Source organism: Panthera leo, chromosome B4 (assembly GCF_018350215.1).
Source record: "Panthera leo isolate Ple1 chromosome B4, P.leo_Ple1_pat1.1, whole genome shotgun sequence".
Classification (NCBI taxonomy): Eukaryota; Metazoa; Chordata; class Mammalia; order Carnivora; family Felidae; genus Panthera; species Panthera leo.
In genome coordinates, this window is record NC_056685.1 from 34,069,551 (window position 1) to 34,092,500 (window position 22,950).

Consider the following 22,950-nt stretch of genomic DNA (forward strand, 5'->3'; position numbering starts at 1 on the left):
TTTCTTTTCCTAAAGAATCATACTATTACACCACTGAATTTCCAAAGTGTACCAATTTTTCCTTTACTATGCTTCAAATAAATAGAAAAAATAGTTATAATATTGATCTTCAACTTTGCCATTCATGCTTGTATGCACATTAGGCTAGGTATTCCGTTTGAAAGCATGAGCGTATCTAGGCCTTTGAATGGCATATGCCATTTCTGGGAAATGTATCTGTAGGCTAAGCATTGCTTTCTACAAATAAGTACCCCCTTGGTTTAAAAAGAAGAAATGCATATTGAAGTAGTTTCACGATTTGATTTGTTTGCCATTATAGGAAGCAAGCTGGTGTTAAGTATTTTTAAATGATTAAGTAAGCAAGCTTAACAGTAAATCTTCCTTCAGGAATGTGTATTAAAATTATGGAATGGGTGAAAGACTTGGTAGGGGGAAAAAGTGGGTATGACTAAATGGATCTTTATTGCCCTATGATCCATCCTTTCTTTGAAAGTTTCTGAAGAAAAAGTGGAAAGATCATTTTATTGCATTCCTCCATTCTTGTTTTTAAAAGAACAAGTCTCAAGTCCTATAAATGGCTTGTATTGAACTTTCACATTTGAATTAAAGACTGTTAAACATGAAAAAAAAAAAAACTATTAATACAGGTTTGTGACCAACATTTTTCCTCTTCTTTTGATATAAAGAGTATTCTACCAAGATGCTTTTAGAATCCCTGTACGATAAACTGATATTCAGTTTATCCCTAATGTGGCATGCTCTGTGGACATTTTACTCTCTTCTCTCTGATGGGTGTTTCATTTGAGCTTTCTTTACCTACCAGACAGCCATATTCTTTTCAGCCCTAGAGGACTTAATAGGAGAGTAATAATGGATTCAGCAGAGCAAGTAATGCTCTAACTGGCATGCCTCATTTACATGAGGTATTCAAGCCACAGCCATGGCCTTTGGTCCAGATGAGAGACTAAAATGAAGCAGAGAATGGAAAAATTAGATGGGTGAAGACAAAATAATGAAGTCTGGGGTTTACTCAGATTTTTTTTTTAGGATAACCACAGGATCAAGGGGAGGAGAACATACAAGAATTGATTAACAGTTACTAGTCAAGAATGACAGAAAGATAACATAAAATAGGGGAAGAAGGCTAGTAATATTAGGTAACTAAATATGTGTTATTTGATATACTAAGAAATATATCATAACTAAGCTCATTTTTATTTATATAACAAACAAATCTATTTCAAACATCCAAATAAGAGGGTTTTTTTATTCCAAGAAAGGAAATAAAACAAACTTCTTAAATAAGTTATTTGTAGTTAAATAACATAGTAGAACCCCATCCATAATAGTGACTATTTGAGAACAAGTTCTTAGGTGTTAAATGTAATGTTAATAGTCACTGTTTACTGAGTGCTTACTATGGTGCCAGGCAATGTGCTAAATAAGCATTTAACTATATTATGTCATTTAAATCTAGTAAAATTTATAAGTTATTATTAGGTCCATTTTATGTATATGAAAATTCAGATTTAGAGGGGTACCTGGCTGGCTCAGTTGGAAGAGCAAGCAACTCTTGATCTCAGGGTTGTAAGTTTCAGCCCCATGTTGGGTATAGAGATTACTTAAATAAATAACAATTTAAAAAAAACAAGAAAATTAAGATTTAGAGAGCTTAATGGACTGTCCAAAGATATGCATCTAAGTCTGTGGCAAAGCTGATATTTGAAACAAGTCCAGTTACAAAGACTATGATGATAATTATTACACTATAATATTTCTAAAGCCTGTATTATAAGGTGAATAAAAATAATACTCATCAATTAGGTAGTAAGGTCACATGATTGGACTCATACTATTAACAATTCTGAGTAGAGGGGCAGGGGTGGGGGGATGGGTTAAATAGGTGATGGGGAGGGGCACCTGGGTGGCTCAGCTGGTTAAGTGTCCAACTTCAGCTCAGGTCATGATCTCGTGGTTCATGAGTTCGAGCCCCACGTTGGGCTCTGTGCATGGAGTCTGGAGCCTGCTTTGAGTTCTGTGTCTCCCTCTCTCTCTCCCCCTCCCCCACTCATGTTCTGTCTCTCTCTCTCTCTCTCTCTCTCTCAAAAATAAACATTAAAAAAAATTTTTTTTAAATAGGTGATGGAGATTAAGGAGTGCAACTGTTGTGATGATATACGGAATATATATGGATATATGGAATTGTTGTCTGAAATAAAAACTTAAATTCAGAGTAGACGTGCCTATTTATAAAAGTAATTCTACTGAATTTTCTTATTCCTAGCACAATATCACTAAGGGCCACACTTCTTCCTGAGCTGAGCCTTCCTATATTGCATCCCCTGAGACTTTCTGCCTTTTCAAGGTGATAAATAGATAATACACTCTGAGATCATAGATAAGCAGTATGGTACAGTGGAAAAAACACTAAAGCTGGGATCAGAAGATCTGAGATCTCAGCTCTAGTGCTGGTTCCAATATTTCCTAACCAAGGGGTCCTGGACAATTCATTTAACTTTTTTCTCTGATTACTCACCTGATCTAACTAAATAAAAAAATAACAAAACAAAAGGTAATAAAGTCCATTCTGCTCTCTGCAGAAGATGGTTGTAATGATCCAATGAGATGTGACATGAGATACCTTGTAAACATAAATGGTATTACTCATTTAAGAGAACCAGAGGAATAAAAAAACAAAAAAACAAAAAAACAAAAGAGAGAGACAGAAAGAGAGAAAGAGAAAACCAGAAGAAGTGGTCTCCCATGTGAAGCTCTTATTCTTTTCTACTGCAAGACATACACACAGGGTAACAAATAACCATCTGGAGATAAATGTCATATCCAATATAGAAAAATGAAGAAATGATGAAAAATTGAGAACAGATAGGAAGAGCGGCACACTATGGGACACATATTTTTGGGCCAACCAAAAACTTGTAGCATTAACCAAAAAACCACTTTAATCAAAAACATCCACTTACACAATTGGATTTATGCATTAAATAATGAGCTCTAACAGTTTTCACTTCTATGACGTTAGCAATTTCTCCTGCACTTTATCAACACACTAAAATTTTGTAAGAGAAAAGATAATTTGGTTAATACCTTATTCCAGCCGCTGGCATGAACTGTGGTCTCCAGTGTACATTCCCGATATGCCTGATATGTCACTGGCCTGTAGAGATTTTTTTTTAAAAGTCTGGGTCACAAAGAAGGAAAATTCTAAATTTCCAGATGAATAAATATACAATCACTATTCTGCTGTTGAACTTTTTGCTAAAGTACCCAAGAATATATTCCACATATTGTTTTGTATGAGATGTGGCTTTTAACATTTGGTATGCATTTCTCTTCAATCACTCCCTATAGGCTGAGAGGTACGCTACCAGCTTGGGAAAGCAGTTAACAACACAGCAAGATAAACAATCACACTTTTAAAATAATTGAAACTTATCCAACGGGATTTCCATGTTGCAGATAAACAAACACTTGGGTTATTAAAATAAGATCAAATAGTAACAAAATGATCTCATTAATAAAATTAAAAGCACAAATTTAACTTTTTTAAAAGGCAAAAAATTTAAAACACTTAAAAATTAAAGACACATGTCACTGAAAGACTTCTCCAATTGAGGGTATAAGGAGTTGGAATAAACTAGGGCAGTAAATGGAGCTCTATTTTTAACTTGGAGTCTTATGACATAAAATCCTGGAGGGCAGAGATAAGCCTTTCTGATCATTTCCATGTAAGTTCTAGTCATACCAAAATCTCAAATCACTGAAGGATGACAACACTCACTAATTTATTGAGGGTTTTAGGCACTATGTGTAAGACATGGTTGGTTTCATGTACAAATTAACAACAACAAAAATACTTGGTACCAAGTAGCATATGAAAGCATCAATAGCTTGAATATTAGATTTAATAAAATTTACCTCCCCAACTTTTGTGGGCAAAGTATTAACATATATGTAAATCTTGCTTTTATAGGATTTTGAAATCCATTCCAAAGGCATTTCTACTCTGAATCTGGTCTGTGATCTCTTCAGCCTAAGAATATTTAATATTGATGATAGCTACCACTTATTGGTAGCCTACTGTTCAGTTTTATATTTTTATATGTTTGTATTTTATATTACCTATCATCATTTTACACATTAGGAAATTGAAGCTCAGAAAAGCAAAGAGACTATCCCCAATCCACACAGCTAGCAAGCAGCAACGTAGGAATTCACACCCAGCTAGCTCTGGGTCCAAAGGCCACACTATTCGTATTTTAATTAGGATTGTGACACATGACACAATAATGTCTAGACACTACATACAGCTAATGACCATTTGAAATGTGGCTAGTGACTGGGGCACCTGGGTGGCTCAGTCGGTTAAACGTCCGACTTCAGCTCAGGTCATGATCTCACGGTTTGTGGTTTCGAGTCCCACATAGGGCTCTGTGCTGACAGCTCAGAGCCTGGAGCCTGCTTTGGGTTCTGTGTCTCCCTCTCTCTCTCTCTCTCCGCCCCTCCCCCACTTGTGCTCTGTCTCTCTCTGTCTCTCAAAAATAAATAAATGTAAAAAAAAAAATTTTTTAATTTGAAATGTGGCTAGTGATATATTGAAAATGCAATATGCACACTAGATTTCTAAGACTTAGTAAGGAAAAAAGAATGTAAAATAGCTCATTAATATTTTTATATTGAGTACATGTTAAAACTAATATTTTGAATATATTGGGTTAAATAAAATATATTAAAATCTCAATTTTTAATATGGTTGCTACAAAACTTTAAATTACATATATGTGATTTGCATTGTATCTATTGTACAGAGCTGGTCTACATACTTCAGAAAATAGTTCTGATGACACAGGTATCATTCTTTTATACAAGTCAATATCAAATTAATTCTGCAGTGATGCTGCAAGGAGGTAAGATGCATGGGTGACCTCTTTAATAAGATGTTATGTACTACCTTCCTGATACTACATTACCATTAAAGTAAGCTTAGAATTTTTTAGAAGCCCTACACTAAAAACCAGGTAGTTATAAAACTTGAGCTTGATACTATATAGTCTACCTACCTATATTCTCCCTGAAGCTTTACTCGTGTATATCAGTCCCTTCACTTCCTTTCCTGAGCTGTTTGAGGCTGCTGTGGGTCACAGTAGTCCTTATTGGTAGTTTGTCTATCAGGCTAGAGTATTTTAGCATCCTTCAGAATGAAACATGATTTGAATCATTATATGTACACACATATATGCACATAAAAGATCCAGCAGATTAAAATATTCAAAGGAAATTTAATACATAGAAAAGCAAGTAGCTGAAAAATCAGCCCTATCTAATGAGCTATTTGAACAGAGCAAAGAAGAAAAAGGGGCAGGAGGAAACCTTTTCAAAATGCTGGTGCTTGACTCTACGAAGCATTCTGGATTAACTTCCTACTTGAACAAAACTGTTTGGAGTAGGTGGTATTTTCCACCTTAAATATTATTCTCACCAACCTGTTTAATACTTCTAGTCCATCATCAATTAGCTATTTTTAAGGTATTAGTAACAGAGCTTAACAACTTTCAAGAGTAAATTACTGAAAAAAATTTATTCATAAAGAAGCCAGACTCTGATTGGTACCAGAGGTACCAATTTAAAAAATAATTATGTCAAGGGCGCCTGGCTGGCTCAATCAGTGGAATGTGTAACTCTTTATCTCAGGGTTGTGAGTTAGAGCCCCACATTGGGTGTAGAGATTACTTAAAAATAAAATCTTAAAACAAACAAATAAATAATTATTTCAGTATTCAGGGTTTGGGCGAAAAAAATCACCAAGTATTCACCTAAATGTGTATTTTAAAATATAATCTACTTTGCAGTGAGAAGATATCAGTATTTCCTCTAGATTATGAAAAGGATGCCAAAAAAAAAAAAATACTTTACCTATATAACACTGTTCTTCAGAGTGTTTATAATATCCCAGTAAAGTTGAAATTAATAGGTGGGGAAATTTAGACGTAGAAAGAAATGGTTTTCTTAAACCCACTAATAGTTTATATCCAAGCTAGAAATGCAATGTTTTCCCTTCTACTACTCAGTTATTTTACTCCACGTCCCAATAGCTTCTAAAAATTTTTTTGTTTTTGGCAAAACAGTAGGTTTCTTCAAATCTTACATTAACCCTTGATATATAAAATACATGAAAAGATAGCTATTCTGGTTTAAGAAGCAGGAGAAGGCCTAACAAGTTCCACCCACTCACCCCATCCCTTACCTTCTCAGGGCCCCTAAAGGCTCCACAGAACACTCTAAAAGCTACTGCTGTCCATCCAAATTTCCTATCTATTTTCTGACACCCATAATCTTCTCTTCACATTTATATAAAATTAAGAAAATCCAAACATGATTTTCATTTCAGTGTCCTACACGTAATTTGGATTTTTACATTTGCTCATGTCACCAGAATATGCAGAAACAAACTGAATTTTCCTTAAATGCAAAGTGCTTCCTTCTAATAAACAGTAACACACAAAGTTTGCCTACGTGAAAGTAAGGAATTACCTTATAGCAGTAATTTAGCATCTGAATTTTGACCCTTTTAGTGAAGAAACCAGTCTTCATCCTGTTTTAGATATCATTCTTCACTAAAACAAATTTTTTCTAATTCATACCAATTCCTTAATGATTCTCAGCAAGAATTAGAGGAAAAGAAGTTTTGAGATTTACAATAAATGACTTGGTTCTATTTTAATATACTTTCACTAGGAGCTTCTTGCCTTTAGCTTTAATGATCAAAACCATAGTAGAGAAGTTCCCACTATAAAAACGTGGCAGTAGTTCCATGGACAAGCCCAAAGTTTAGCCACATTTGGGATACCTAAAATACTGATATGATGCTAACCCCATATTACAATGCATAAAGCCCTAACCCTTACATTTATGTTGGCCACTAGACAGAATGGTAGTAAAAAGTGGTCAGGACAAGTGAAATAGCTTATATTTATATTTACAAAGCAGTTAAAGCATTTGTTGAAACCTGACAGGTCAACAAGTAAACACAAATGATCAATCAACTGTTCCATGCTGGAAGAGTTAAATTACCACTTTGATGTAAAAGTTGTCACTTAAAACACAGAGATGCTTTAGGAAAGCAAAAGAAAGAAAAAGTGAAGAAAAGTAGAAGGGACACTGTTCATCTAAAACAAAGCCTTAACTAATCCAGTGCTGCCTGAGAGATCCAGAGACTACTTAGAGAACCACCTTCCCCCTCAGCAAGAGTAACTCACTGGCTGAGGAGCATCTGCAATGCCTTTTGTAGAGGCTCTTTCAGTTCCTGCGATACTTTTTCTCCAAGATGAGCCAAGCAGTCTTCCACTGAGCTTTCTGGGTTAGCAGGGCTGAACACGGGAGAAGTATGACGGTCAAAGCCTGTGCTGGTAAAGGCTGAAGACAGGGTAAAAGAAAAATCAATTTTAATACATAATATCAAAAGTTGTGCTACAGGGCGGGTACCTGGGTGGCTCAGTCAGTTAAACATCCAACTCTTGATCTCAGCTCAGGTCACGATCTCACAGTGCGTGACATCAAGCCCTGAGTCAGGCTCTGCACTGACAGCACGGAGCCTGCTTGGGATTTTCTCTCTCCCTCTCTCCCCCTTCTCTGCTTGCTTGCTCGCTCGCTCATGTTCTCTCTCTCAAGATAAATAAACATTTAAAAAAAAATTTTAAAGGAAAGATTTTTATGGAAAATCTTAGTTTTAGGAGAACAAAAAGACTAAACGGACATGCTAAAATACACAAGCCAATTTAGTATGTTACTACATACCAATTTCAAGTAAGAATGATAAATGAAAGGCAACTCCTAGCTCTATCATCCCACTTTGTATGGTTTTTTTTTAATGTTTCTTTATTTTTGAGAGACAGAGGGAGACAGAGCATGAGTGGGGAAGGGGCAGAGAGAGAGAGAGAGAGGGAGACACAGAAACCGAAGGAGGCTCCAGGCTCTGAGCTATGAGCATAGACCCCGATGTGGGGCTCAAACTCACAAGCTGTGAGATCATGACCTGAGCTGAAGTCAGATGCTTACCCAACTGAGCCACCCAGGTGCCCCTCACCTTATATGTTGTTTTTAAGATTTTGTTTTTACCTTTATAAATGTGGCACCTATTTTTTTTTAAGTTTATTTATTTTGAGAGAGAGAGGGCACATGGGGATGGGGGTGGTGGGCAAAGAGAGGAGAGAGAGAATCTCAAGCCCCTGATGTGGGGCTCCAGAGGCCAATGTGGGGCTCCAACTCACAAACCATGACATCATGACCTGAGCTGAAAAGTCAGTCAGCCAGCCAACTGAACTACCCTGGCGCCCCAAAATGTGGCACTTCTTAAATCAGACTCTAATCAGCTTACTCTACCTTACAGGATGAGTCAATTACTTTCATCCCTTTTTTTATTTTTTATTATTATTTTTAATGTTTATTTATTTTTGAGAGAGAGCAAGAGCACAAGGGAGGTACAGAGAGAGAGGGGGAGACAGAGGATCCAAAGCAGGCTCTGCACTGACAGGAGAGAGCCCAAACTGGGGCTCAAACTCATGAACCATGAGATCATGCCTTGAGCTGAAATCGAAAGCTTAACCTACTGCACTACCTGGTGTTCTTCATTCCTTTTTTTCAAAGTTTTTTATTTTAATTCCAATAGAGTTAACATACAGAGTTATACTAGTTTCAGGTATACAATACAGTGATTCAACAATTCTAGAACTTTCATTCCCTTTTGGGTTTTTTTTGGGTTTTTTTTTTTTTTTTTTTTTTTTTTTGAGAGAAAGAGACAGCACGTGCACGCGAGCAAGAGAGGGGCAGAGGAAGAGAGAAAAAGAGAGAGAAAATCTTAAGCAGGCTCCGCTGAACCACCAGGCGGCCTTCATTTCCTTGTTAAAATGAACTTTCAAACTCAATATTCCTGCATGTGGATAAATTTTAAAACTATGCAAGTGATACAAGTACACGAGTTGCACATAAAAGAAGCAATCACAGCTTCTCTCTCCTCAGCTCAAACTACTAGCTTCTTGTCGGTTTCCATGTTATACTACCATACTCTAATAACTAGAGGAAGAACAAGCAGAATTATTGTTGCTCCAAGGTACAAATGGGATACAGAGCAGAAAATCCCAGGAAAGCAAGCAGCTAGCACCCATTCCCAAAAGTTACTAATAACCTCCATAATGTATTCACTGCGTTAATCTAAGGCTTGCACCCAGAAGGTGGCAAATTTTACTAAACTACATACTTCTTTATAAAGTACTTGCCTTCATGGAAGATGTAAATGGCTGCAAAGTTCCCAATAATTCTGGCGTGTGAGCAAACTTGAGAGCATCCATTTTAATAATTGGTCTAGGATAATATGGGGCTTCAGTAAGTGAATGCATGTAACTTTGTTGTTTTTTTCCTTTCTGCCTTCTGCCTATTTTACCATGCATAAGCACTTGTTACCAGAAGTGGACAAAGGCTTAACATTGTTTTGGAACTTTAACCATTCAAAAATGTTGGTAAAGGAAAATAAAAAGACTAAAATTAAGTTTCTGGAATATTTGGGGGTGCCTGAGTGGCTCAGTCGGTTAAGCGTCTATCTTTTTGGCTTAGGTCCTGGTCTTGTGGCTCCTGGATTCAAGCTCTGTATCGGGCTGTGCTGACAGCACTGGGCCTGCTTGGGATTCTCTCTCTCCTCTCTCTCCTTTCTCCTCTCTTCACCCCTACCCTGCTTGTGCTCTTTCTCTCTCAAAATAAATAAACTTTAAAAATTAAAAAAAAAAAGTTTCTGGAATATTTGAATTTCTATTCATATTCTTTCTCTAACAGAGAACTAGTTCATAAATTTATCTTTCAACTAACAGGGAACCAATTTATAAACATGATTTATAATAATTTTTCTTGTTAAAAATTACTGGACAATATACATCCACATAAAAACTTGTCCAAGAATACTCACAGCAGCATTATACATAATATATAAAAGTAGAAACAACCTAAATGTCCATCAACTGATGAATGGATAAACAAAATGTGGTATATTCACACACTGTAAAATGGAATGAAGTACTGTTACATGCTACTACATGGATAAGCCTTGAAAACACTATGCCAAGTGAAAGAAGCCAGCCACAAAAGACTACATAGTATATGATTCCATTTATGTGTATATCCATAATAGGCAAACAAATATAGAGACAGAAAGCAAATCAGTGCTTGCCATGGGCAGGGATGAGGGCAAGGACTGGTGACAGCAGAAATGGGAAGTGACCATTAATAGGTACAGTGTTTCTTTTTGGGATGTGAAAAATGTTCTATTTTGATTGTGGTAATGATTATATAATTCTATGAATATATTAAAACCCACTGAACTGTACATTTTTTTAAGAGTAAAAAAATAATTTTCTTTAATGTTTATTTTTGAAGGAGAGAGAGACAGAGAGCAAGCAGGTGAGGGGCAGAGAGTGCGGGAGACACAGAATCCGAAGCAGGCTCCAAGCTCCACGCTGTCAGCACTGAGCCCGACATGGGGCTTGAACTCACAAACCGTGAGATCATGACCTGAGCCGAAGTCAGACACTCAACAAACTGAGCCACCCAGGTGTCCCCATCTTATTTTATTTTTTAAAGATTTTATTTTTAAGTAATCTTTATATCTGACATGGGGTTCGAACCCACAACTCCAAGATCAAGAATCGCACACTCCACCGACTGAGCCAGCCAGGCACTCCTGAACTGTACATTTTAAGTGGGTACCTTTAAATATACCCATACCAAAAGTACTGCCTACAAGCTATTATCATGCAGTAAAAGGAAAAGAAGGTCTTAGTCTGTGGTACAGAATGGAGACAGAGGGGAAGAGCTCTGAAAGAGAAAATTGGACCAGATCTTTATAATTTACTAATTTTAACATTTAAATATATGGGTAAACTTAATATAAAACTGTACCAAAAAATCACTGGGCAAGATATTCAATGCAATTAATTATGGAAAGCAAATTAAGAAAAAACCCAAATGTTCGCTCAATTATAAGGAAATGATTAGCTAAATATTCATTCAATGTATGGAATTTCATGCAGTTAGTAGAATAACTGGTTTTTTAAGTATTTTATTTTGTTATTATTATTTTTTCAATGTTTTTATTTATTTTTGAGACAGAGAGAGACAGAGCATGAGCAAGGAAGGGGCAGAAAGAGAGGGAGACACAGAATCTGAAGCAGGCTCCAGGCTCTGAGCTGTCAGCACAGAGCCTGATGCGGGGCTCGAACTCACAGACTGTGAGATCATGACCTGAGCTGAAGTCAGATGCTCAACCAACTGAGCCACCCAGGCGCCCCTATTATTTTTTTTTTTAAGTAAGCTCTACACCCAACATGGGGCTTGAACTCACAACCCTGAGATCAAGAGTCAAATGCTCTAGGGGCACACACTGGCTCACACTGGCTCTGTCTGTCAAAAATAAATTTAAAAACTTAAAAAAAAAACTTAAGAAAAAAAAAGAGTCAAATGCTCTACCAAGCCAGCCAGGTAACCAGAATAACTATTTTTAAAGTTTATGGTATAATATTAAGTACAAGATATGTGGCTACAAAATTATATGCATATTACTATTACAACTATCTATAGCATACATACATGCAAACATAGAAGCAACTTACATTTTCTCCTTTAATGTTGTTATTAACTATAAAAATACCAAATACAAATCAAACTACATTAAATGACTGTTTACTCTATTAGTTAACAACAGAAAAGGCTGTCAGGTATGGTTTGGAAACATTTATAAACCTATCCTCCAGGAAAGAAAAAGGATACCTTCTAGTTTCACCCTTATAATTCTATCCCAATGCAATTCTGTACTGTTTAGAATGTTCTACTGTAAAATATCAAACCAACAGTAAACCACACCAAACTGAGTCTACTAATTAACTAGGAAAATAAGAATAAACAGACCTTCAGAAATTTCCTTGTCCAGGGATTCTAGCTCTTCTTCAATTTCAGTTTTAATTTTTAATAAAACTTCTTGATCCAGAGATTGTGAAGCTACGAGAGAGAGAGAGAGAGAGAGAAAGAGAAAGAGAGAGAGAGAGAGAAGCCATTAGAATATGGGTAGTATTTTAACTATTTAACTTAGAAAATACAAATCAAAAGTCATTATCAAGGCTACTGGTCTAGAAGATATTTAAATTTAAAGATGAGGAAATTGAGGCTTGGGTAGCTCCACCCATGATGGAGGAGCTGTTAATTGAACTCAGGTCAGTATGAATATAAAATTGTTAATCTGGGCTGTGTCCTCCTCATCTTCTGGTTGGGAAGCTAGGAAGGAAATATCTCAGAAACCTTTTTGACATAATAATACAAAAGGAAACCCAAAAAGTTGTCTAGACAAGTGATAAATGCCTTCTAACATTGATATTCGTGGTCCTTTATCTTCACATCTTCATGCAAACTACAGCCCAAAAGGCCCATTATCCTCCAAAGAGGATACAGCCTCCAACTTAACTATGAATATGCCAAAAGTACTGCCTACAAGGTATTATCATGCAGTAAAAGGAAAAGAAGGTCTTGGTCTGTGACACAGAATGGAGACAAAGGGGAAGAGCTCTGAAGGAGAAAATTAGACCAGATGCTTTACAATTTACTAATTTCTCCTGACCCGGGTATTTGGAGCAGAGCCTTATCATTTTGTCTAAAGCACTGAATCCAAATATGACAACCCACACCTCCCACTCAGAATATATTATAGACATATTTCCAGGACATTTTCAATTGTTTCTATCACTATTTTCTACCACTGGCAAGTTTTAGAAAGATGGATTTGCCATTTATTACCTGCACACTGATAACACAGCCTGCTTGGGATTCTTTCTCTCCCTCTCTCTTTCCCTCCCCAGCTCTCTTTCTCTCTCCCTCTCTCTCTCTCTCTCAAAATAAATAAACATTTAAAAAAAAATTTATTCCTGCTCCTACTCAGTATGAACTCAACTGCCAATTTCTTCACTAACAAAAAGGACATTACATGCTACATTTTTACCTAACCCAGACTGCCCTCCTTCTTCCGGATTACTCAAATTCTGTCAAGGACCAATTTAAGCCTCTGTACTTCTCTACAACATCTTGTTCAATGATTACTACTGCATCACTGACATTTGCACATTTATATAGTTTCGTCTGTGCCACATAGTTTAACACTTAAGTACATATTTTCTTATACTGTTCAATGAGTTTATAGTTTATTATCATTCTGACCACATTACAAACTATTTGAGATACTCCCTTAGTCGTAGATTTGTCAAGCAAGGACTAAAAAGTACTCAAATAAGGGCCACCTGAGTGGCTCAGTCGGTTCAGCGTCCAACTCTTGATCTCGGCTCAGGTCATGAGCTCACAGTTCATGGGATCAAGACCTAACTTGGGCTCTGCACTGACAGACTTAGTGCTTGGGCTTCTCTCTCTGCCCCTCCCCTGCTTATGTGGGCTCTCTAAATATAAATAAGGTTTGTTTTTTTTTAATTTCTTTTTAATGTTTATTTTTGAGAAAGAGAGCATGAGCAGGGGGAGGGGCAGAGAGAGAGAGACAGACAGACAGACAGAATCTGAAGCAGGCTCTGTGCTGACAGCTCAGAGCCTGATGTGGGGCTTGAACCCAGAGACCGCAAGATCATGACCTGAGCCGAAATCAGATGCCCAACTGACTGAGCCACCCAGGCGCCCCTAAATAAAACTTTTTTTAAAAATGCTGTGTGCAAAATGTCTGGTGCTCAGCAAGCTCTCAATATTTAATAAAAGTTATAATAGGGGCACCTGGGTGGCTCATGTGTATAAATGACAACATTGTTGGCAAGAGAAGACACTTACGAAAAAATAAAACAAAGTGGCACATAGGTGGCTCAGTTGGTTAAGCGTCCAACCCCTGATTTCGGCTCAGGTCATAGTCTCACGGTTCATGAGATCAGGCCCCACGTAGGGCTCTGTGCTGACAGTTTGGAGCCTGCTTGGGATTCTCTCTCTCCCTCTCTCTCTCTGCCCCTCCCCTGATCTTGCTCTCTGCCTCAAAATAAATAATCTTTATTAAAAAAAAAAAAAAAAAGGAAAAACAAAATTAAACAAAAATTAAAGTTATTTTTAAATTACAGAAATTTAGGGGTGACTGGGTGGCTCAGTTGGCTAAGTGTCCGACTCTTGCTTTCAGCTCAGGTCATGATCTCACAGTTGTGAGATCGAGCCCTGCATGGGGATTCTCTCCTTCTCCCTCTCTCTGCCCCTCCCCTGCTCTTTCAAAATAAATAAGTAAAAACTTAAAAATAAATCAGTAAATTACAGGAATTTAAAAAGTTATCAGTATATTTTAAGGCTAGCTCAAATGACAAAAGAGAAATGAAATGAGAAGTCGTTTTGGGTTGCCTGGGTAGCTCAGTCAGTTAAGCAACCAACTTCGGCTCAAGTCATGATCTCACAGTTTGTGGGTTCAAGGCTCCCCCTCCCCCTTCACTAGGCTCTGTGCTGACAGCTCAGAGCCTAGAGCTTGCTTTGGATTCTGTGTCCCCCTCACCCCCCACCCCTCCCCGACTCACACTCTATCTCTCTCAAAAATAAATAAACATTAAAAACATGTTGTGAAAGTCATTTTATGTAAGACAGTAAGAGTACAGACCCATTTATTTATGGTGATAGAATTATGATAGACAACATTATGAAGGAATGGAAAGAATAAGACCTTGGGGTGCCTAGGTAGCTGTCAGTTGAGCGTCTGACTCTTGATTTCAGCTCAAGTCATGATCTCACAGTTCATGGGCTTGAGCCCTACAATGAGCTCCTCGCTGATAGCTTGGAGCCAGCTTGGGATTCTCTCTCCCTTTCTCTGCCCCTCCCCTACTTGTGCACGTGCTCGCTTGCTCTCTCTCTCAAAATAAGTAAATAAACTTAAAAAAAACAATAACACCTCAACTATTATCTCCATGTTTATGAAGAGGTTTAGTCAATGCCTGAATTTATTTAATTTTAGATTTGAAAGGATCTGTAAAATAAAGGCCATCTAATCCATCTTCCTCATTATATAAATGTGGGACTTAGAGAAATTGAAAAGATTCACCCTAAAATAAATCATATAAAAACAACATTAGCAAGTAGATCTTTTGGGGGTACCTGGCTGGCTCAGTCCATGGAGCATGTGACTCTTGATCTCAGGGTTGTGAGTTCAAGCCCCACAATGGGTGCAGAGATTACTTAAAAATAAAAATCTTTAAGAACGTACATCTGACAAGTAAAATTATTACTGAATTCTAAAACATGATAATTTTTTTTGTACAGTGAAAAATAAGGAATACATGAATGTTTTATCTGCCATCTGCCTCCTTTTGGAAAATCTACATACCTAAAACATACACACACCCACATACCCAATCACACCACCACCAATACTACCACCATGCCACAAAGTAAAAGACAATAATGTCTTGGTTACCATATGCCTCACCTGCCAGATTAAAGAAAAGCAGCTGATTAAAAGAGTGTCTATTCTCATGAGACTAATGTGATGCTGATTACACACGACAAGTTGTCATACTTGATAATAAGTCATGTGGAAAACCTAAACCAGAAAAAGTCTACTGCCATCAGGACACAAAAGGCTATTTATTTAGCTAACCAATGACACAGACAGATTCAGTGATTTTCATTTAATCAACCCCCCCAACCCAGACTTTCAAAAGCATAGAGCTATACAGCAATGCAGTATAAATCCTCCACTACAAACCCAGAGAAAAATATTTCAAAGATAAACAGACTTTAGCACACCAAATCCCACCCACCTCAGTGTCAAACGAAAAGTCAAGTGAGTCAGCAATCATCATATTCCAGCCCTGAAATACACTCAGGGCTTTCAAAGTGAGTATCAGGTCAACAAGTTTAGAAGAGTTATATGGGTAGAGCAAAATACTTTCTAAATCTATGGGCCCCCAAACTGGACACACATTAAAATTACTGAGTGAATATATTAAAAATACAGATTCTCCGGGCACCTGGGTGGCTTAGTCGGTTGGACCTCTGACTTCGGCTCAGGTCATGATCTCACGGCTCGTGGGTTTGAGCCCCATGTCAGGCTCTGTGCTGACCACTTGCTCAGCCTGGAGGCTGCTTCAGATTCTGTATCTCCTTCTTTCTCTGCCCCTCCCTTGCTCACACTCTGTTTCACTCTGTCTCTCAAAAATAAATAAATGTAAAAAAAAAAAAGATTCTTAAGCCCCATCAGGGAACATCTGGTGGGTCCAGGGTAAAGGCTCATGATTTTCTTTTTAAAGACTTTTTTGGGGGTGTGGGGCAGCATCTGGGTGGCTCCATTGGTTAAGCATCTGACTTCAGTTCAGGTCATGATTTCACAGTTCATGAGTCTGAGCCCCACATTGGGCTCTGTGCTGACAGTGCAGAGCCTGCTTGGGATTCTCATTCATTCTCTTTCTCTCTCTCTCTCTCTCTCTCTCTCTCTGTCTCTGTCTCTCTCTCTCTCCCCCACCCTCCACTCACACACTCTATCTCAAAATAAATTTAAAAAAAAACTTAAAAAAAAAAAGATTTAAAATAAAGATTTTTTTTCTTTTTCTTTCTTTTTTTTTTTTTTTTTTTTTTTTTTTTTGGTTTATTTCTTTGAGAGAGAGAGTGCTTGCATGCTGGGGGCAGGGCAGAGAAAGAGACTCCCAAGCAGGCTCCATGCTGTCAGTGCAGAGCCCAATGCAGAGCTTGATTCCACGAACTGTGAGATCATGACCTGAGCCGAAATCAAGAGTTGGACGCTTAACTAAGCCAGCTATGCACTCAAGATCTTTTTTTTTTTTTTTTTTTAAAGTAATCTCCACACCCAACATGGGGCTGGAACTTACAACCCCGAGATCAAGAGTCGCATGCTCTACCAACTGAGCCAGCCAGGCATGCCATGATCTTTTCTTCAAAAGCATTCAGGCAATTAGTCTTGACAAATACTGCTCTTAAAAACTCATATAATCAAATTAAAAACATCTGCTAAATATATTGAGAACATGGTTCAATTATTTACTCAATAGCAAAAACAAATACCCCAAATGATACCATACTAGACAGATTTTTAGAAGCACAAAATAAACTTTTGCCTCGTTGCATCTGAGAGAGCAAGATGGGTCACCAGCAGCTCTACTGGAGCCATCCAAGGAAATTTGGCTAAGGTTCTTATTCTTGCCACATCTGCTCAAACCCATGTGGTCTGATCCAGAAATATGGCCTCAATTATATGCCCCAGTGCTTCCATCAGTATGAAAGGATATAAGCTTCATTAAGTTGGATTAAGTGAACTTCCTTCAATAGGTCATCCAAGAGACCTACCTTAACTGTAGATATCCAAGATACCTACCTTCATGCTGACTCATTGTATACAAAATGAAAATACTTCAATTATGAATGTTTAAAAAAAAATAAAAGTACAAAATAGCCAATCACAATGGTAGTTTTCAGGCTCTAGTGTTTCCATACCCCCAGGTATCCTGCACACTGGGAGACAGATTTGAGAGAGGACAGATTTGAAAGAGAAGAATGCAGGGAAACTTCACCACGCACCCACTCAAAGTCTGGTTTCAGGATCAAATATCTGTTCCTGATAGAAAAGCGGAGAAAAGGGGCGCCTGGGTGGCGCAGTCGGTTAAGCGTCCGACTTCAGCCAGGTCACGATCTCGCGGTCCGTGAGTTTGAGCCCCGCGTCAGGCTCTGGGCTGATGGCTCTGGGCTGATGGCTCTGGGCTGATGGCTCTGGGCTGATGGCTCGGAGCCTGGAGCCTGTTTTCCTGATTCTGTGTCTCCCTCTCTCACTGCCCCTCCCCCGTTCACGCTCTGTCTCTCTCTGTCCCAAAAATAAATAAAAAACGTTGAAAAAAAAAAAATTTTTAAAAAGAAAAGCGGAGAAAAGAATGAAAGAGTACACATCTCCCGAAATAATGAACTGTGAGTCAAAATTTGGGATGGGATTATGAAAATCTGTCTTAAAAAAGTTGATTTGAGATGGCAACAGTCTCCAAATTGATCCACAGATTCAATGCAATCCCTATCAAAATTCCAACTGCAGGGTGCCCGGCAGGCTCAGTCAGTACAGCACGTGACTCAACCTTGAAGGTTGTAAGTTTGAGCCCCACTCTGGGTATAGAGATTATTTAAAAATAAAATCTTAAAAACAAATTTCCAACTGCCCTTTTTCCAGAAATGGACAAGACAATCCTAAAATTCATAGAGAATTCCAACAGACACAAAATAGTCCAAACAATTTTGAAAAAGAATGAAGTTGGAGGACTCAAACTTCACAATTTCAAAACTTACTATAAATAAAGCTACAGTAATCAAGACAGTGTGGTTATGGAATAAGGACAAATAGAGCAATGGAACCTAATTAAGGGTCCAGAAATAAATACATATATTTAAGGTCAACTGATTTTTGAGAAGGGTATGAAGACCATTCAACAGAAGAAGAACCTTTTCAACAAATAGTGCTGGGAAAACTAGATTTTCCCATGCAAAATAATGAATCTGTACCCCTACTTCACAGCAAATACAAAAATTAATTCAAAACGGATCAAAGAGGGGCGCCTGGGTGGCGCAGTCGGTTAGGCGTCCGACTTCAGCCAGGTCACGATCTCACGGTCCGTGAGTTCGAGCCCCGCGTCAGGCTCTGGGCTGATGGCTCAGAGCCTGGAGCCTGTTTCCGATTCTGTGTCTCCCTCTCTCTCTGCCCCTCCCCCGTTCATGCTCTGTCTCTCTCTGTCCCAAAAATAAAAAAATAAAACGTTGAAAAAAAAAAAAAAAAAAAACGGATCAAAGATCTAAATTTTTTTGAAGATTTTAATTTTTTTTAAAGTAATCTCTACACACCATGTAGGACTCAAACCCATAACCCCAGGATTAAGAGTCACACCCTCCACCAACCAAGCCAGCCAGGCACCCATCAAAGATCTAAATTTAAAAGCTAAAACTATCAGGTGCCTGGATGGGTCAGTCATTTGAGCATTCAACTTTAGCTCAGGTCATGATCTCAGTTTGTGGGTTTGAGCCCCACAATGGGCTCTTCACTGACAGCACAGAGACTATTTCCCTCTCTCTCTGCCCCTCCCTGGCAATCTCTCTCAAAAATAAATAAACATTAAAAAACAAAAACAAAAACCTTCAGGGACTCCTGGATGGCTCAATCGGTTAAGCATAGTACTTCATCTCAGGTCATGATCTTGACTCCACAACCCTGAGATCATGACCTGAGTTGAAGTCTAACACTTAGCCAACTAAGACACCCAGGTGCCCCAAAACTATAGAACTCTTAAAAGGAAACGTAGGTGAAAATGTGCACAGCCCTGGATTATGGAATGATTCCTTAGACACTAAAAACATATCAAACACAGATAAACTGGTCTTCATAAAAATTACACACTTTTGTATATCAAAGTATAATACCACGGCGCCTAGGTCGGTCAGCTGGTTGAGTGTCCAACTCTTGATTTCAGCTCAGGTCATGATCTCAGGATTATGAGGTCAGGCTCCACACTCAGCATGGAACCTGCTTGGGATTCTCTCTCTACCTCTCTCTCTCTGCCCCTCCCCCATTCGTGGACACACATACTCTCTTAAAAATAAACATTACAAAAAAGTACACTATCAATACAAACCACAGAATGAAAGAAAATATCTGGAAATCATATATCTGATAAGGGTCTGGTATCTAAAATATATATAGAATCCTTATTACTCAATAACACAGAGACAAATAACTCAATCAAAAAATGGGCAAAGGATATTAATAGACATTTCTCTAAAGATATACAAATGACCAATAAACACATGAAAAGATGTTCAACATCATTAGCAATTAGAGAAATGAAAATTAAAGTCATAGGGAGGGACACCTGGGTGGCTCAGTTGGTTAAGCATTTGACTCTTGATGTCAGCTCAGGTCAAGATCTCACGGTTCATGAGTTTCAGCCCCACATTGGGCTCCGTGCTGACAGTGCAGAGCCTGTTTGGGATTCTCTCTCTCTCCCTCTGCCTCTCTCTCTCTCTCTCTCTCAAGATAAATAAACTTAAAAAAAAAAAAAAAAAAAAAAAAAACCTTAAAAAAAAATAAGGGAAAATAAAACCTTAGTGAGATACCACTGCATACCCACCAGGGTAGCTATAATCAAAAATAGCAATGATAGGGGCACCTGGGTGGATTAGTCCATTAAGCATCCAACTCTTGATTTTGCTTAGGTCATGATCTAGGATTATGGGATTGAACCGTACATCAAGCTCTGTGCTAAGCATGGAGCCTGCTTGAGATTCTCTCTCTCTCTCTGTGTCTCTCTCCTTCTGTCCCTCTCCCCCACGCACTCTGTCTCTCTCAAATAAATTAAAATAAATTTTTTTTAAATAGCAATAATAGCAAGTTTGGCAAAGATGTAGAATTTAGAAAGGGGAACCTCCATTCATTGCTGGTGGAAATGCAAAATGATACAACTACTGTGGAAGACAGCTTGGTAGTTTGTTACAAAACTAAGTATACTCTTACCATATGATCTAGCAATCATGCTTCTTGGTATTTACCCAAATGAGGTGAAAACTTACATCTACACAAAACTTGCATATGAATGTTTAAAATAGTTTTATTCGTAACTGTCAAAACTTGGAAGCAATGAAAATGTTCTTCAACAGGTGAATGGAGAAATAAACTATGGTATATCCATACAATGGAGTATTATTCAGCAATAAAAGAAATGAGCTACCACAATGAGACACCACACTTCACACCCATTAGGATGGCTATTATAAAAAAACAAAACAAAAACAACAAAAAACAAAAACAAACCCAGAAAACAAGTATTGGTGAGGATGTGGAGAAATTGGAACCCCTGTGTATTACTGATGGGAATATAAAATGATACAGCTACTGTGGAAAAAAGTAAGGCAGTTCCTCAGAAAATTAAACAGAATTACCATGTGATACAGCAAATCTATACCTGAGCATATACCAAAAAATACCTGAAAGCAGAGACTCAAATAGATATTTGTAACACCAATGTTGATAGCATTATTCACAATAGCCAAAAGGGAGAAATAACCCAAATGTCCATCAACAGGTGAATGCATAAGCAAAATATGCTACATGCATACATTAGAATATTATTCAGCTTTAAAAAAAGGAATGAAGCGCGCCTGGGTAGTAGAGCATCCGACCCTTGATTTCAGGTCACATCATGATCCCAGGGTCATGGGGTTGAGCCCCATGTCTGACTCTGAGGTGAGCATGGAGCCCACTTAAGATTCCCTCTCTCTTTCCCTCTGCCCCACTCCCCTGCTTGTGCACTCTCTCTCTCTAAAAAATAAAAATTAAAGAAAAATTTTACAGTTTAAAAAGTTTTTCTTAAAAAAAAAAAAAAAAAAAGGAATGAGGGGTGCCAGCTGGCTCAGTCAGTAAAGCATACAACTCTTGATCTCAGGGTCATGAGTTCAAGCCCCGGGTTGAGCTTAGAGATTACTTAAAAATAAAAAGAAGGAAATTCTGACACATGCAACAGCATGGATGAACCCTGAAGACATTATGCTAAGTGAAATAAATCAGACACAAAAGGATAAATGTTTGACTGCACTCAAATGAGATGCCTAGAATAGTTAAATTCATAGAGACATGCAGTAGAATAGTGGTTGCCTGGGGCTGAAAGGAAGAGGGGAAAATGGGAAGTTACTGTTTAATGGTTGGATGAATAACAAACCAGTATCACAACTACATGTGTTTGATAGTCACATAACTAATTAAGATACAGGAACTTACTCTCCTTTCTAACCTAAGAAAGAAATGTCTTATTAATAAATCCATGCTAATTACTTCAGCATCAAAGTTCTCTATAATAATAATCACAAAATTGTGTATAACAGAAATTATTATTTGACATCAAATACAAAGTCAGCAGGACTTCTACCAGTCAGAATACATAATTCAGAACAGGGTTGACTATATTCAGCACAAACTAACACTGAAAGAGTTGGCTAGTTCTGGAAAAGTGTAGAGTTAACTATTTATGGAAAAGTCTATAACCAGCACATGAGTCAGGAAAAAATGAAAAACGTTCAATGTAACAGAAATCTTGGGTCATGAATTGGGTCACTTCCCTTAGCCTCTCCTTCTCACCCTTAACTGCTTTATGAAATTGAAACCAACCCTACCCTACTCACATTATACCAATGGATGCTACAGCAGACCCTATGTATAATAGCATGTCATGAGAGTAAACCATACATCACGTTTTAGATAACAAATAGGATAGCAAAGCAGCAAAGACAGCAACAAGAACTTAATTTTTTCCTCTAAAAAGTTAGCCTGCATATTTTTAAATTTAAGTATAAATACTCTGTACTCAGGCTTACAAGAAAATAATACAATAATAACAACCAAGTTTCAAAAACAAAATGAAACAAAAACAGTAAAGCAGGTAAACTCCTCAAATCCTACAGTGCTCAGTTGGAAAAAATTCTATGCTCAAGCATGAAAAAGAACTGACCAATACAGGCACATGTAATCGTTAGAGTCCTTACAAATTTAGTCAACCACAGGAGGTGAAAAATCCTGGGTTTTGTTGAGTATGGAGTCTGTTACAATTGAAAAATAGGGGCGCTTGTGTGGCTCAGTCAGTTGAGCGTCCGACTCTTGATTTCGGTTCAGATCATGATCCCAGGGTCATGGGATAGAGCCCTGTGTCAATCCAATGCTCAGTGTGGAACCTGCTTAAGAATCTCTCTCTCTTTCCCACCATCCCTTTCCCCCACTTGCACACACTCTCTAAAATTAAAAAAAAAAATTTTTTTTTTAAGTAAATAAAATTTTTTTAAATGGGAAATAACATAAACAAGTGGAATTTGAATAGGTGGGGAAGTGTGTATGTATTAGGATCCCAGTTGGTCCAGGACCTT

General features: G+C 37.7%; 1 protein-coding gene and 1 pseudogene across 8 annotated transcripts in view; one reads left to right on the top strand and one right to left on the bottom strand.

Annotated features, from left to right (window-relative positions):
• Positions 1 to 22,950, bottom strand: part of BCL2L13 (BCL2 like 13) — a 96,075-nt gene that overhangs the window by 44,748 nt on the left and 28,377 nt on the right. For 5 of the 8 annotated variants that reach the window (XM_042945391.1, XM_042945387.1, XM_042945390.1 and 2 more), the window contains 3 exons: positions 11,965 to 12,054; positions 7,275 to 7,431; positions 3,106 to 3,175 (listed from right to left, as the gene is read on the bottom strand). In XM_042945391.1, the coding sequence (XP_042801325.1) occupies positions 3,106 to 3,175; positions 7,275 to 7,431; positions 11,965 to 12,054 (317 nt within the window). Of the gene's footprint in view, positions 1 to 3,105; positions 3,176 to 5,078; positions 5,102 to 7,274; positions 7,432 to 11,964; positions 12,055 to 22,950 lie in introns of those variants that run through there. The other 3 variants (XM_042945394.1, XM_042945399.1, XM_042945397.1) reach the window with 3 other exon arrangements.
• Positions 17,156 to 17,581, top strand: LOC122224060 (annotated as a pseudogene).